We start from the raw sequence: 11,690 nt of genomic DNA, 5'->3' as shown, positions 1-11,690 counted from the left end.
ACGGACGGACAAACGGACCGGGGAAACGGCCCTCACATACACACACACAGCACCGCCACTATTAGCAAATGGACATGAATATCTTATGTTTGCCGCTCATTCCTGCAGGTAGTATTGTACTAAAATAATCATGTAGCTGGTAGTACTGGCAACGATCTGTAAAGACACAGGCCCACACGCTTTACCGACCTCCATTGCCCACGGCGCTGAAGCTTAGGCATACTTACACCAAACAGCATCGTGTTGTCGATGGTAAACAGTCCTTTGATGCGTATTGCATAGTCTCGGTTTAAGTACTCGATCGTCAGTAGCTCGATCTGTAGGAATGTAGGAAAACAAGCTTCATTACCAAGAGAGACAGTCGATTGAGGAACAGAATTGCTCTACCGCACGATCGCCCGGTACATCCGTAATTCGGCCAGTGTACATGCTGAGACACGGTATGATTTGACGCGCCTGGCGACTAAACGTAGCCGAGCTCGATACCATAAAGTACACCTGTCCAACTTCACTTATAAAGAACGCCAGTGGGTTGATTATATTGCGCAGTGCATCCGTCGAGCCAGCTTCCAGATCCTGCACAAGGCTGGTGTAGGTGTAGAAAATCTGTACAGAACAGTAGAGCACAGTGGTTAGTATACCGTATAGGGCGCAGACCCGCCAACGACACCGACTTACCGAGAATACGATGATGAAAAAGTACCACGCGCTTAACAGCAGTATCGGTATGCTGATGAGCTCGACGATACTCTGCACAACGAGCGACGCCTCCGTGTGCATCAGATACAGCCGAACGATCTCATTCGGAGCCTTCGAACCGTACACTAGATCGTTACAGTGTGCATTGATTCGTGCGTAGATGTTAATGCCACTGTACAGCACAAACATAAGCAAATTAACGGCAACGTTCATGCTGCTGATTTGCAGCAGATTACAAACTCCTAAAATCGAATAAATCAACGATTGTTTCAGCTCTATAAATGTTCGAAAGAACGCTGCACTTAGCACCATCATGCCGAGATCGAATACGATCAGTTTCGTGAGCAGGCTTCGTGCCAAACCCTGCTGAAAGGTAGCCGCCTTCGTGGATCCTTGCAGTACCTGCTCTCGCAGCACCAGCAGCGCGTTTAGCAGCTGGCACAGTCTTTCACGGTTCGCCAACGTTTTCAACCGTGACGTTAGTATTACGACGTACATGCAGACAAACTGCACCACAATCATGTATTGGTTGAGCTGTGAATCCGGATGCAATATTCTCGTTACTGAGATCCAATACAACCACGGTCCCACCATGGCGTACAGCACTGTTCCCACAATGCAACCCCTGTAGTGGAAAGTGCTCTGTACAAAGCGATTCGTCGAAACGACGTACTGAAACGGCAACACTCCGCCCACCATCAGCAACCGGATACAAAACCGTTCCCCAATGGTCAGCACACCTTTCCGCGCCATGGTTGTGTTCGCAGCGTATCCGGAATCGCGAATCATGTTACAAAACGATCACGCCCTACAATGCACTTGATTCCTCGATTCGTTCACCGCAAAGCACTTTGCTAAATTGTTTGCTAAAGGAAAAGGACAAATGGGGGGAAAGTGAAATAATTAATGCAGTTTGTACCATACAGTTGAGTTATATGATTGTCACAATTTGCAATGAGCATTTGTGGCATAATTTATCACCAGCACAGATGGCCACCATTCGCCGGCTTCCGTGCAGTGGCGCAAGTGAGCCAGTGCACTTACAGCCACCGTTGCTGTGTTAGAGCATGATGGTTCGGTACGGTTTGAGAGCGCTTTACTACTTTCATTCGATTCTTGGACTTGTCCCGTACGAACTCAACAGCCAGAATGGACTGCGGCGCAGCAAATGCAAACGCCGATGGACGCTCACGATCGGATGTACTACGGTGGTTTTGGTTTGCTTCAGCTTCTGTGCCGTTTGGCTGCAGGATACCTTATCTTTCGCTACCTTTGTCGATGCCCTGCTGATTCGTTCGCTGGTGCTGGTGGAGTTTACCATCCGCTACGGTACCGTGGTCCTGTGCTTCTATCAGCTACTCAGACACGAGGATAGCTTGCACCGTTACGTGCAACGGTTCGTCGTGATCGGAAAGAGTGTCGTCGTACGGTGCAACAGTCGATCGTACGCCAGTGTACAGCGCATGGTGTACGCCCTGGTGGCCAAGCTGCTCATTGCAGACGTTGGCCTGTGCACACTGTTCGCGATGAATAGTGGAATTAAACGCCACGAAACTAGTGCACACGTGTATCGCACCGTTAACATCTACGTCTTTATGATGAGCTCACAGATCACGAACCTGCTGCTGCTGATGCTTCTGTTTGGGTCCTACGTTTATGGGCAAATTAACAAACAGTTAGATCGAACCGTCCACCGGTTAGCTAGTTTCGAGACGCAACAATCGTACTGGAGTAGAAGAAGGGTCAGAGTGCAGCAGATTTGCTGTGACGCTAGCGACACTATTGATCGACTCTGCACGCTACATCAGGAGCTAACCGAGATCGTTCGGGCTATTGTTTCGATATTTCAGCTTCCAGTTATGCTCATGAATCTAAACCAATTCATTGTAATCGTCTCGAGGGTAAGTTGCAGCCATCGTCATTAACTTTGTGGCAAGTACAATAATTCACTCACTTCTTTGCCGCTCGTTCGTCAAGATATACTTCGTATACATCTTAGGTGCGCAAGTGAACCATCGTAGTGATTACATGTCCTACCATCGCTTTTTCAACTCTATCCTGTACATTTGTTTCGAAACGGTTCAATGTTTCTTGCTCGCGTTAGGATCGTCCGTAATAGCACAAGAGGTAATGGTGCCGAATGCAAGCGAAACGAAACTCAGATACTAACACCAAAGACGATGTGTCGCTTCTAGGCTCGTAGACCCGGTACTACAATGAACGTATTTGTTAACGCTTGGCTAGACACACGCACGGAGCGCAGCATCGAGCTGTTTACACTGGCCGTATTGACCACCGATGCCAGAATCAAGATCGGTGGTATGTACGTACTAAATATGGCGTTCGTCTTCTCGGTATGTAGCGACAGCGAAAAGTGGTGTAATTTTTACAACCAAACAGACTTCATTTTCATTTCGTTCCAGCTGGCCACAACAGTAAACATGTATCTGATCGTATTGGTACAGTTCCAGCTGAATATCGATTAGTTGCGCTACTTGCATAGGCCCTTTCTGAAACTCTTAGTAAATAAAGGATTCTAATTCCTAGTGCACCTAGTGCGAATTGATCCCTCCTAACTGCTCACATTTGCCCCACCGAATGTATTGATCCTCTAAGCATACACCAAGATACTCGCTTACTACTGTGCTACTCCTGAAACACAAGCAACTGATAGTAATTGACACTGGAACAACCTACAAAACGAACGGCATTAATCATGCAAAACTCTTCACGTATGATGAGTTTTATTAATTATCCGAGGTCCATTTTCAATCAACTTAATCACTCTCGAACTCAATGCGATAGCGCTGCTGCCGACCGTGCCTCAACCACGCTCGGTAGGGCATTAGTATGGTGGTTCACAATGTCGCACGATGTCGCCATTACGAAAGCGGTGCTGGTGCTTATCAAGTGCTTTGGGCAGTTGTATGGGATTTTACCACTCTCGTCCAACGCGTTTACGTTCGAACGATCGCGCCCAGTGCTCTGGTACAGTCGAACGATCGCGCTGCTGCTGATGGTGATCTATCCTTGCGCCTATATCGTACTGCTTACGGATCACGAATTTCCGATCCTTGCGCTCAGCTACTATATCATTATGCTTCAGTTCACGCTCAACTACATCATCGTGGGTGTGCTGTATCTGCACGTACTGTTCGATCCTGCGCCACTGTTGCACGTGCTCAATGAGCTGATCGAACGGACGCGTGCTCTGCTCCGGCACATCGACCCCCCGGCCGGAGAGTCCCCGGTGGGGCGTCGGCTTTTTTTCAAAACCGTCGCAATTGATTTGCTGCAATCCTTCACGTGGTATGGAACATTTCTCTGGCTGCAGCGCAAGTTCGGTGCCACCTACATACTCGCCTTTTGGTTAAATTCGATCGCCGTGATGCAGATTGTAGCCGCGCTTAACATACTCCTAGCGACCCTTCTCTGGGGAGCGTTTCTCTATCGGCTGATCAACGAACGGGTACGAACCGTCATCGGCAGTCTGCTGCAGCTGGATGACACCGACCGACAGGTCCGAGACAGTGCCACCGGCCGCGAAAGGCGATTCATTTGCAACCACATCTACTTGCAACTCACCATTCTGCGCACTCATCACAGTGCGCTTACCAAGTGTATTCAAAACATTGTCGAGTTCTACAACACGCCACTAGCACTAATAATGCTGTATCAATTTTTGATTATTATTTCTGAGGTAAGCAGAAGCGCGCCTATTTCCACTTCCGGTTTACTTATTCATCCTTCGGCTGTAATTCGGCTAGCGAATAATTCATTGCGGGGAAATGCAACGCACACGACCAGTCACCCAAACGCACGCCTTCGGAACGGTTCACCATGTTGTACGGATACTTAACGCTGCTTGTACTACGCCTTCACTTCCACACCGCACAGTGCATTGGATTCGTACCGCTACATTTCAATAAACAATTGCAAACATTTCAAATCAGCAGATGGCTTACCGTATGGTCACATGCACTTGCTCTAACGCTGCTCTGTGTCTATCCGTATGTGTACGTTATCCTGTTAACGGGTATTCGCTATCCAAAGCTTACACTCGTCAACTATCTCGTGTGGATGCAGTGTTCCCTTCACTATGTGAATCTTGCACTCATTTATTACCATCTGCTGCCGGCCAGACCAGTGATTCGTAACATTTTTAACGGCTTCGTGCAACTCTTCCGCACCCTCAACGGTGCCGGCTGCCATCGGTGGAAAGGGAAGAGCACGAAAAAGAACGTCCTCAAACTTGCGCTCAAAATGACGCTTTGCGATACGCTCTTGTGTGGGCTTTTTGTATTATATTTTGGACAGTTTTTCATACAAGACGGCGACATTCAATCACAAATACTGTGGACGCTGAACATATTCTCGGTGTGGCAGAGTGCAATCTTTACCAACTTGATCGTAGTTACGCTGATCATTGGTGTACATTTTTTGGAAATTCTAAACCATCGCTTAACGCTGTACATTCGGCAAATGCGTGCCCCTGCTTGCCATCTGAAACAGCTGCGTCGCCAAATATCAACGTACGAAGCATTAAAATCCGTCCAACGGAATCATCACCTAGTCAGTAGCAATGTCAAATCGTTCATCCATCTGTTGAGGCTACCGATGGCGTGCCTATTGCTCGTTCAATTTGCTTTAATTGTATCGGAAGTATGCATTGGATCAGCATTCGAGGCAGCGGTCAACGGACACTGTATCTAATAAGCTTATTGTGATATCGTTTCGTTACAACGCACCAACACAGATATTCTACGCGTATACGTCGATCGTGCAGGACATCAAAAATGACGTCGATGTGCCGCTGGGAACGTACATGAGCTCTATACTGTTTGCCGTGTTTGAAGCTGTCCAATTTTACTACATCGTATCAGCCAGTTCTGAAATTACCGAAGAGGTTCGCAAGCACGTATTGGCGCCGCTCTGCAAGACGCTGCTGTAGTACTGGCTTCTGTTTTTTTTTTTTTTTGCTTTCCAGGCAGAAAAAACCGGCGTGCTGCTAAACGAGTTTCTACCAACCGATCCAAACCCAAGAGTGGAACGATGCGTGAGTATTTTTAAGCACAAATCTATCTATAACCATTGCTGTATCTGTACCAAAAAGAGCCGTCTGTGCATGCGGTTTCTTTTAGATTGAATCGTTCGCTATCGAACTGTTACACGAAGACTTCAAAATCAATAACTGTGGCATGTATGATGTTGACTACACGTTGATGTTTTCGGTTAGTATCGACCCATCGACCCCCTCTACATGCACTGGTGTACTTACGATTAGTTTGACCCACCTTCCAGATGATCGCGACGATAACTAGCTACCTTATCATGTTGGTACAGTTCCAGCTGGCCGAGATTTGAAGCGTTGCGCCAGTCCCACGGTTTCGGACATGTTTCACCAACAAAAGCTTCGTGTGCGTTCTATTATTATGTAGCCAAGTTCTTCTGTTCTGTTTATTGCGCAGTTGCAATTCACCAATTGAGCTATAAATTGTGATGAAAATCAGATCGTTATTTCTATTGAACGCTCTCGCGTGTAGCATACCGTACATAACTGCCAATAAAACACGATTTGTCTTACTAATTGCTGAAGTTCCAACACCGTCGTTGTTCGGTGTATGAAAACCGAAAAAAACACACACACAAACATACAAAACATATTATGCGACACACCTTGCTCGACACACCTGCAATAATGATCGATTAGTATGCGTGTGCACAATGTTTCCTAGTTTCCTTCCACTCACATTCAACGGGGAAATCCCAAATCAGTCCATTGAAGCTCCCCCTACATCTCACTTACTACATTCAGCGTAACTGAAAGGTCCGTCCTCCTAGGACTGTTTCTTCACCCTCTCGATGTACTTCGTTTGCGTAAGCGCGCTGGATCCTTCGGACGGGTCCATCATGCGCCTCCAGTCCGTGACGCCGACCACGAATCCTAGCTGACGCATCTTTTCCTGCGCTTTGCGCTCCTCGACATCGGCCCATCGTACGCGTTTCTTCTTCCCGCCGGACTTTGAGAAGCCGTCCTGGCATTCGTCCTCCTGCTGCTCGTCGGCATTCCCGTCGTCCAGCTGCAGATAGTCCTCCAGTGTGGGTGGTCGCTTCAAGGGTTTGCTGGTACCATCCAGCCTCGCTAAACAAAACAAAGAGCAAAACCATTCAAAGCAAAACAAAAGCACACATTAATGAACTCGTTTACGCAAGGAACTAACGCAACCAATGCTAATATTTCGAGGACAGGAAAAAAAAAAACAATAGTACGCGTATCAAATTATTCGTTTAAAGGCAAACATCGATTAGCGTTAAATACAATAAATAGTAAACAATTAATACCAACCTAAATTCTGCTCACTGGCGTCGTGGTCCCATTTACTCGCGAACAAGTCACACTATATGCACGCGATATATTTACCAAGTAACAATTGTTAAGAAAAAATCGTATCATTAAGACGCAATACGATGTCCTAACTCATCCACATTCACTTACTATAAAAAATGTCAAAGTTGTGATAGTAATAATAATACACCTCTCACGAGAGAAGGTGAAAAAAGGCAAAATGCTACATCTACTGTTAAGCGCATCGTTAAAGATCAATCTTATCAATCAATATGCTATTCCCAGAGTTTTCTCACAAAATGGCAGCTCATTGTGGCATTCAGTAAACGAAATATTGTGACTTCATTGAATTGGCATTGGATAGCGCAATAGGGGGAAAATCCTAAAATCCTTCACATCTGTTGGTTCATCCACTCCAACCATCAATCAATGCCGTCGAATTAATCAATATCTCACCTCAGCAGTACCATCCGCAAAGCTGTCGTTACTGTCGTCGTGTGATGTACTGATCTACAAGCGTTTGAAAAGAAACGTAAACCGTTAAACGGAATTAAAACAATGGCATTATTCGCTTGTCACACAAACGTTCAAAACAACATCATTTCAGAGGTTACGATCGAATTAAGCTACTGTTTTCCTACTTGTTCCAACAGGCCCTGGTCGTCTGCTCCGTACGGCTCCTCCTCATCGGCCCCGACTAGTTCCATATCGGCCACCATCGTGTCCGTTTCTTCCTGTAGCTCCGGTTCCAGCAGAGAGTTGAAATTTATTTGCACGTGATCGTCCGGAGCCATGGCCCAATTGTCGGCGTACGCTTGAATCTCCGCCTCCGTTCGATTGTGAATATTTTGCCGGGCACAATCTTCGACATCCGTTTGCATCGTGCACGTGTACACCTACGAAATGGTACAACATTGTCAAGAAACAGAGCGCAAAGCGATACAGAAACTCGTTCACCACCCAACCCAACGTGAAACAATAACCTTACCTTAAAACCGTTGCTTCGCGCGTAATTGTGAAATTCACAGTAAGTTTCCAGCCGATGGTTGCAACAATCGACAATCACAAAATCGAACAATCGCTCCGAAATCGTACGCTTGAATGCTTTCAGCAGATTCTGCACATACACATCCTCCATTTCCGCGTCAAACTCGTACAGCGATCTAGTAAGCTTTGTGATCCTTCCCGTCACGAGATCTTTCTCCTCCTCCTCTTTATCGACCAGAAAATAGTCGTCGAGGCTTAGCACCCGTGGAGATTGGCCAAACGATTGCTCCTTATTTTTAATCAGACGCGCTAGATGCGATTTCCCGCTTCCCGGTAGACCACGTATCAAAAAGCATATTCGCAGTGGTCGCTGATAGCGCCCCGGTGGCAGTAGCAGATCCTCAATATCGATCATCTGTATTGGGGAAAGATTTTGCGAGGACAGTGATGACACTGGAGATTCTGGACGATCGTCCAAGAGCTCTTGTTTGATGGCTGGTTTCACACATTCGTCATTGCTTTGATATGCAAAACCATCATCACCATCTGGCAAGCCGTCTTCATCCGAGCTCAAATCTTCCAAATGCATCTCCGGCTCCTGTTTACACACCATAGGGCTGGGCATTGGCTCAGATTGTGCTGGTTCTGGCTCCGGTTGGCCTGCTTTTGGCTCTGGTTGTTGTTGTGGTTGTTGCTGCTGATCCAGCTGTTGCTGCTGCTCCTGCTGCTGCTGCTGCTGCTGTTGTTGCAATTGCTTCAATTTTTGCTTGCGAATGGACGACGGACGCTTACCACGCTTTGTGCTAAGGCAGTTAGGCCTGTTATCGTTCATCAGAAGAAATTTGCTTGGATAGTTGGGATTGCTTTCCTCAGGATTGGGATTCAGATGCATTTGAGCCAATCGCTCCAAACCCGTCACTGATCGATCTTGCGCAGCAGACTGATTAGATAGCGGCCATTGTTGATTCTGCTGCAAAGGAGCAGTCGTCGGTGGTGCATTTGCCACGCGCGAATGGTTGTAATCAAAGCGTTGCGTATTAGTGCCGAATCCATTTTCGTTCGCTGAAAATTAAAAAAAAAGCGCTTGAGTTCATTGTAGTTCTTTGTCAAAAGATGAAGCAAAAGCAAACATACCTCCTCCCCGAGCGTTATTATTCATTCCACGGAATTCGTCCCGCCTACTGTTGCTGTTCAGTCTATTGTTGTTTGCAGTGTACTGGTTCACGCCACGGTGTCCGTAGTCTATGACACGCCCTGTCGGCAATTGTTGACTAGCAACCGGTCTTGTATTCCTACAGTTGGAATAATCAAACACCTGCTGCGGTTGAAAGTAGTCATCGACAGGTTCGCTTTTTATCGGCGTCTTAACCGGTGGCAAGGGTTTGGGCATTGCAACGGGCACCCGGTTCACCTCGTCGGGCGGCGGCTCTAACAACATACCGGCGCGTAATTTGGACGTTTTCAACACTTGAATCGCTAGCAGCATCTTATTTTTACGCTCATCGAAGCTTTGCACATGTTCGTATCGATCGTAAATTTCCTGGTACTCTTCCTCCGTCATCCACTGCGGTTTTGGCACGGCCACGGGACGACCCAGTTCCGGATCGATCTCGTACTCTGGATGATTGGCTGCGAACGTTGGTGGCGGTCTATCGAAACGTGGTATTTTGGGCAACGGTGACCCATCGCCTGAATAACCATCGTTGAACGATCCGTTCTCAGACGTGGCGTCCGAATTTCTGCTCGACCGATCACGCTGTGGTCTATTGTTGTTGCCAGGAGGAAGTAGCATAGGAGGCGGTCTGCTAAGATCAACGTCTACTAGTGGCGGAGGCACATACGGATTAAAACCCTGCGGCCTGTTACGAAAGCCGGCTGTGGGGCATTCCTCTGTCGTGCCACCACCACCAGACTGCATTGTCGATGGCGGTTGTTCCTTTGAACCGTTAAATCTAGACGCGTTTGGATGTGGTTCGTTTCGTTCAACCATACCATTAGCTGGCCGTTCGTTGGGCATTGAGGGCTCCAACGTAGCTGGGTTAGTGTTGCTTGTTAGCTGAGCTAAAGCGGCAACTAGAGGATTTGGCGCATTTGCTCCACTGGCACTGCCGCCTGCACCGTTTGCTGAAATTGTTTTTCCCACTAGTTGCAACAGAGCGTTCACATTTGGATCGTTCAGTAGCGTGCTGATCATGTTGTCCGGGCTAGGTTTGGTCTCCTTGGGCTTTGGCTCCTTGGACTCTTCCTCTTCGTTTGACAGATCAATCACATTTTCATCCAACTTTGCCTTTTTGGGTACCGGTTGAGGTGTCTCGTCGATCAGATCCAGACCGGGTATACCGCCATCGCGACCGGCCTTGCTAGGACTGCTGAACAAATTGTGTAGATGCATACTGTTGGCCGCATCGCTTCCAGCATGATGAGTATTTTCTTCAGCCATGCCACCAGTGCTTGCTGGCGTAGTATTGGAACTACAGTTAGTAGGTTCCTGTCCAGGTGGCCTTGGTGGTTGTGATGGCTGGGGGGGTTCCGAGGGAGGTTGCGGAGGTGGTTGTGCAGGTTGCGGTGGTGGTGGGGGTGGTTTCTGTAGCGAGATTGACAAAGCCGAGCTATGGGGAGGCTGGGACGCGGCACTATGCGCCCTCTTTCTCCGTCGCAGTTGTTCGCGATGATCAAGCAACTTCTTACGCTGCTCTTCATACTTTTGCTCGTACTCGCGATACGCTGCCTTGTCTGGGTGATTAATATTCGTCCTTTTCCACGTTTCAAACTCTTGCTCCCATTTGCGAAACTGCTCATCGAAGGCGATCTCTTCGGGACTTTTCTCTTCCGGAGGCGGTGGTTTCTCGGTAACTATGACGAGTGGACAAAAAGAAAGAAAAATGTTAATGCAAGGTATGGGGGGCAAAATAAACGTTCGGTGCATTACTTCTGCCCATCCGCAATTCATCCGGATGTGGTTCCGAGGGCGGTGGGGGAGCAACCATGCTCATAGAACCAAAGGCTGGTCCTACCGGCAGCGGAGCCGCGACGTAAGGGTTAGCTAACACGTTCGGCACACTTTGCGGCATCGGAGCGGCCACAGGCGGCAACGCATTGCCCGTCTGCTGTGCGTATTTTTCGCCGTACATTGCATACCACTGGGCGTACTGCTGCTGGTACTGCTGCCATTGCCATTGATTGTACTGATCGGTATTGACCGCTCCGTAGCCCGGTAGCGGCACAGCTGGGGGCATTGTATGGGTCGTGGGCAACGGCGGGGGATACTGCGGATTCATGGCCGGCGGTGGCATTGCCGACCAATTGTTTTGCCAAGACATGATGCTTTTCTGTGTGTTCCTTCCAGAATTTACATGACCCTATGACTGCCCGGAAGACACCACCACCACTGCGCTTGGCTGGATAACGATCAGAGTGGAACGGTTACTGTAGCACTCGAGTGTGTTTTTCACTAACTTTACAAAGAAACAGCGTTTCTTTCTCAAACAACGGGGCATAACACGATTCTTTATCAAAAAGTTATCTTCATTTTGTCCACTTTGTTTTGAGGCAAATTTTCATTCTAAACCAGCTTTTGACAGCTCACTGACATTTGACCGCTTGCCAACCGTGCTGCCAGCCAACATCATCATCTTGCTTTTCCAGTGAGGGGAAGGGA

At 47.8% G+C, this 11,690-nt stretch overlaps 3 protein-coding genes across 8 annotated transcripts; 1 reads left to right on the top strand and 2 right to left on the bottom strand.

The window, feature by feature from the left end:
• Positions 1 to 21: 21 nt before the first annotated feature.
• LOC1281996 (putative gustatory receptor 28a) lies at positions 22 to 1,604 on the bottom strand. 2 transcript variants are annotated; one of them, XM_061650489.1, is made up of 4 exons: positions 679 to 1,604; positions 388 to 606; positions 228 to 317; positions 22 to 156 (listed from the first exon to the last, which is right to left on the bottom strand). In XM_061650489.1, exons 1-4 carry the CDS (start codon positions 1,486 to 1,488, stop codon positions 97 to 99), a joined length of 1,179 nt encoding a protein of 392 aa, XP_061506473.1. In that variant the 5' UTR covers positions 1,489 to 1,604; the 3' UTR covers positions 22 to 96. The 2 variants fall into 2 exon arrangements, with proteins under 2 accessions (XP_061506473.1, XP_061506472.1); XM_061650488.1 differs by having other exon boundaries at positions 115 to 317.
• Positions 1,605 to 2,497: 893 nt separating this feature from the next.
• On the top strand, positions 2,498 to 6,294 carry LOC1281997 (putative gustatory receptor 28b). 2 transcript variants are annotated; one of them, XM_061650490.1, is made up of 7 exons: positions 2,498 to 2,600; positions 2,677 to 2,826; positions 2,895 to 5,361; positions 5,456 to 5,605; positions 5,687 to 5,755; positions 5,841 to 5,930; positions 6,001 to 6,294. In XM_061650490.1, the coding sequence occupies exons 3-7, from the start codon at positions 4,540 to 4,542 to the stop codon at positions 6,061 to 6,063; spliced, it is 1,194 nt and encodes a 397-aa protein (XP_061506474.1). In that variant the 5' UTR covers positions 2,498 to 2,600; positions 2,677 to 2,826; positions 2,895 to 4,539; the 3' UTR covers positions 6,064 to 6,294. The 2 variants fall into 2 exon arrangements, with proteins under 2 accessions (XP_061506474.1, XP_061506475.1); XM_061650491.1 differs by lacking the exon at positions 2,498 to 2,600 and having other exon boundaries at positions 2,621 to 5,361.
• LOC3290429 (YLP motif-containing protein 1) lies at positions 6,127 to 11,668 on the bottom strand. 4 transcript variants are annotated; one of them, XR_009765442.1, is made up of 8 exons: positions 10,962 to 11,668; positions 9,167 to 10,885; positions 8,034 to 9,094; positions 7,687 to 7,941; positions 7,502 to 7,555; positions 7,046 to 7,097; positions 6,450 to 6,841; positions 6,127 to 6,389 (listed from the first exon to the last, which is right to left on the bottom strand). XR_009765442.1 is itself a non-coding variant. In XM_551677.5 (7 exons), exons 1-7 carry the CDS (start codon positions 11,350 to 11,352, stop codon positions 6,537 to 6,539), a joined length of 3,837 nt encoding a protein of 1,278 aa, XP_551677.5. In that variant the 5' UTR covers positions 11,353 to 11,668; the 3' UTR covers positions 6,127 to 6,536. The 4 variants fall into 4 exon arrangements, 2 of the variants coding, with proteins under 2 accessions (XP_551677.5, XP_003435760.2); XR_009765443.1 differs by lacking the exon at positions 7,046 to 7,097; XM_551677.5 differs by having other exon boundaries at positions 6,127 to 6,841.
• Positions 11,669 to 11,690: the final 22 nt, after the last annotated feature.

This window comes from Anopheles gambiae, chromosome 2 (assembly GCF_943734735.2).
Source record: "Anopheles gambiae chromosome 2, idAnoGambNW_F1_1, whole genome shotgun sequence".
Taxonomy (NCBI): domain Eukaryota; kingdom Metazoa; phylum Arthropoda; class Insecta; order Diptera; family Culicidae; genus Anopheles; species Anopheles gambiae.
This window is presented reverse-complemented; position numbering and strand designations above follow the sequence as displayed.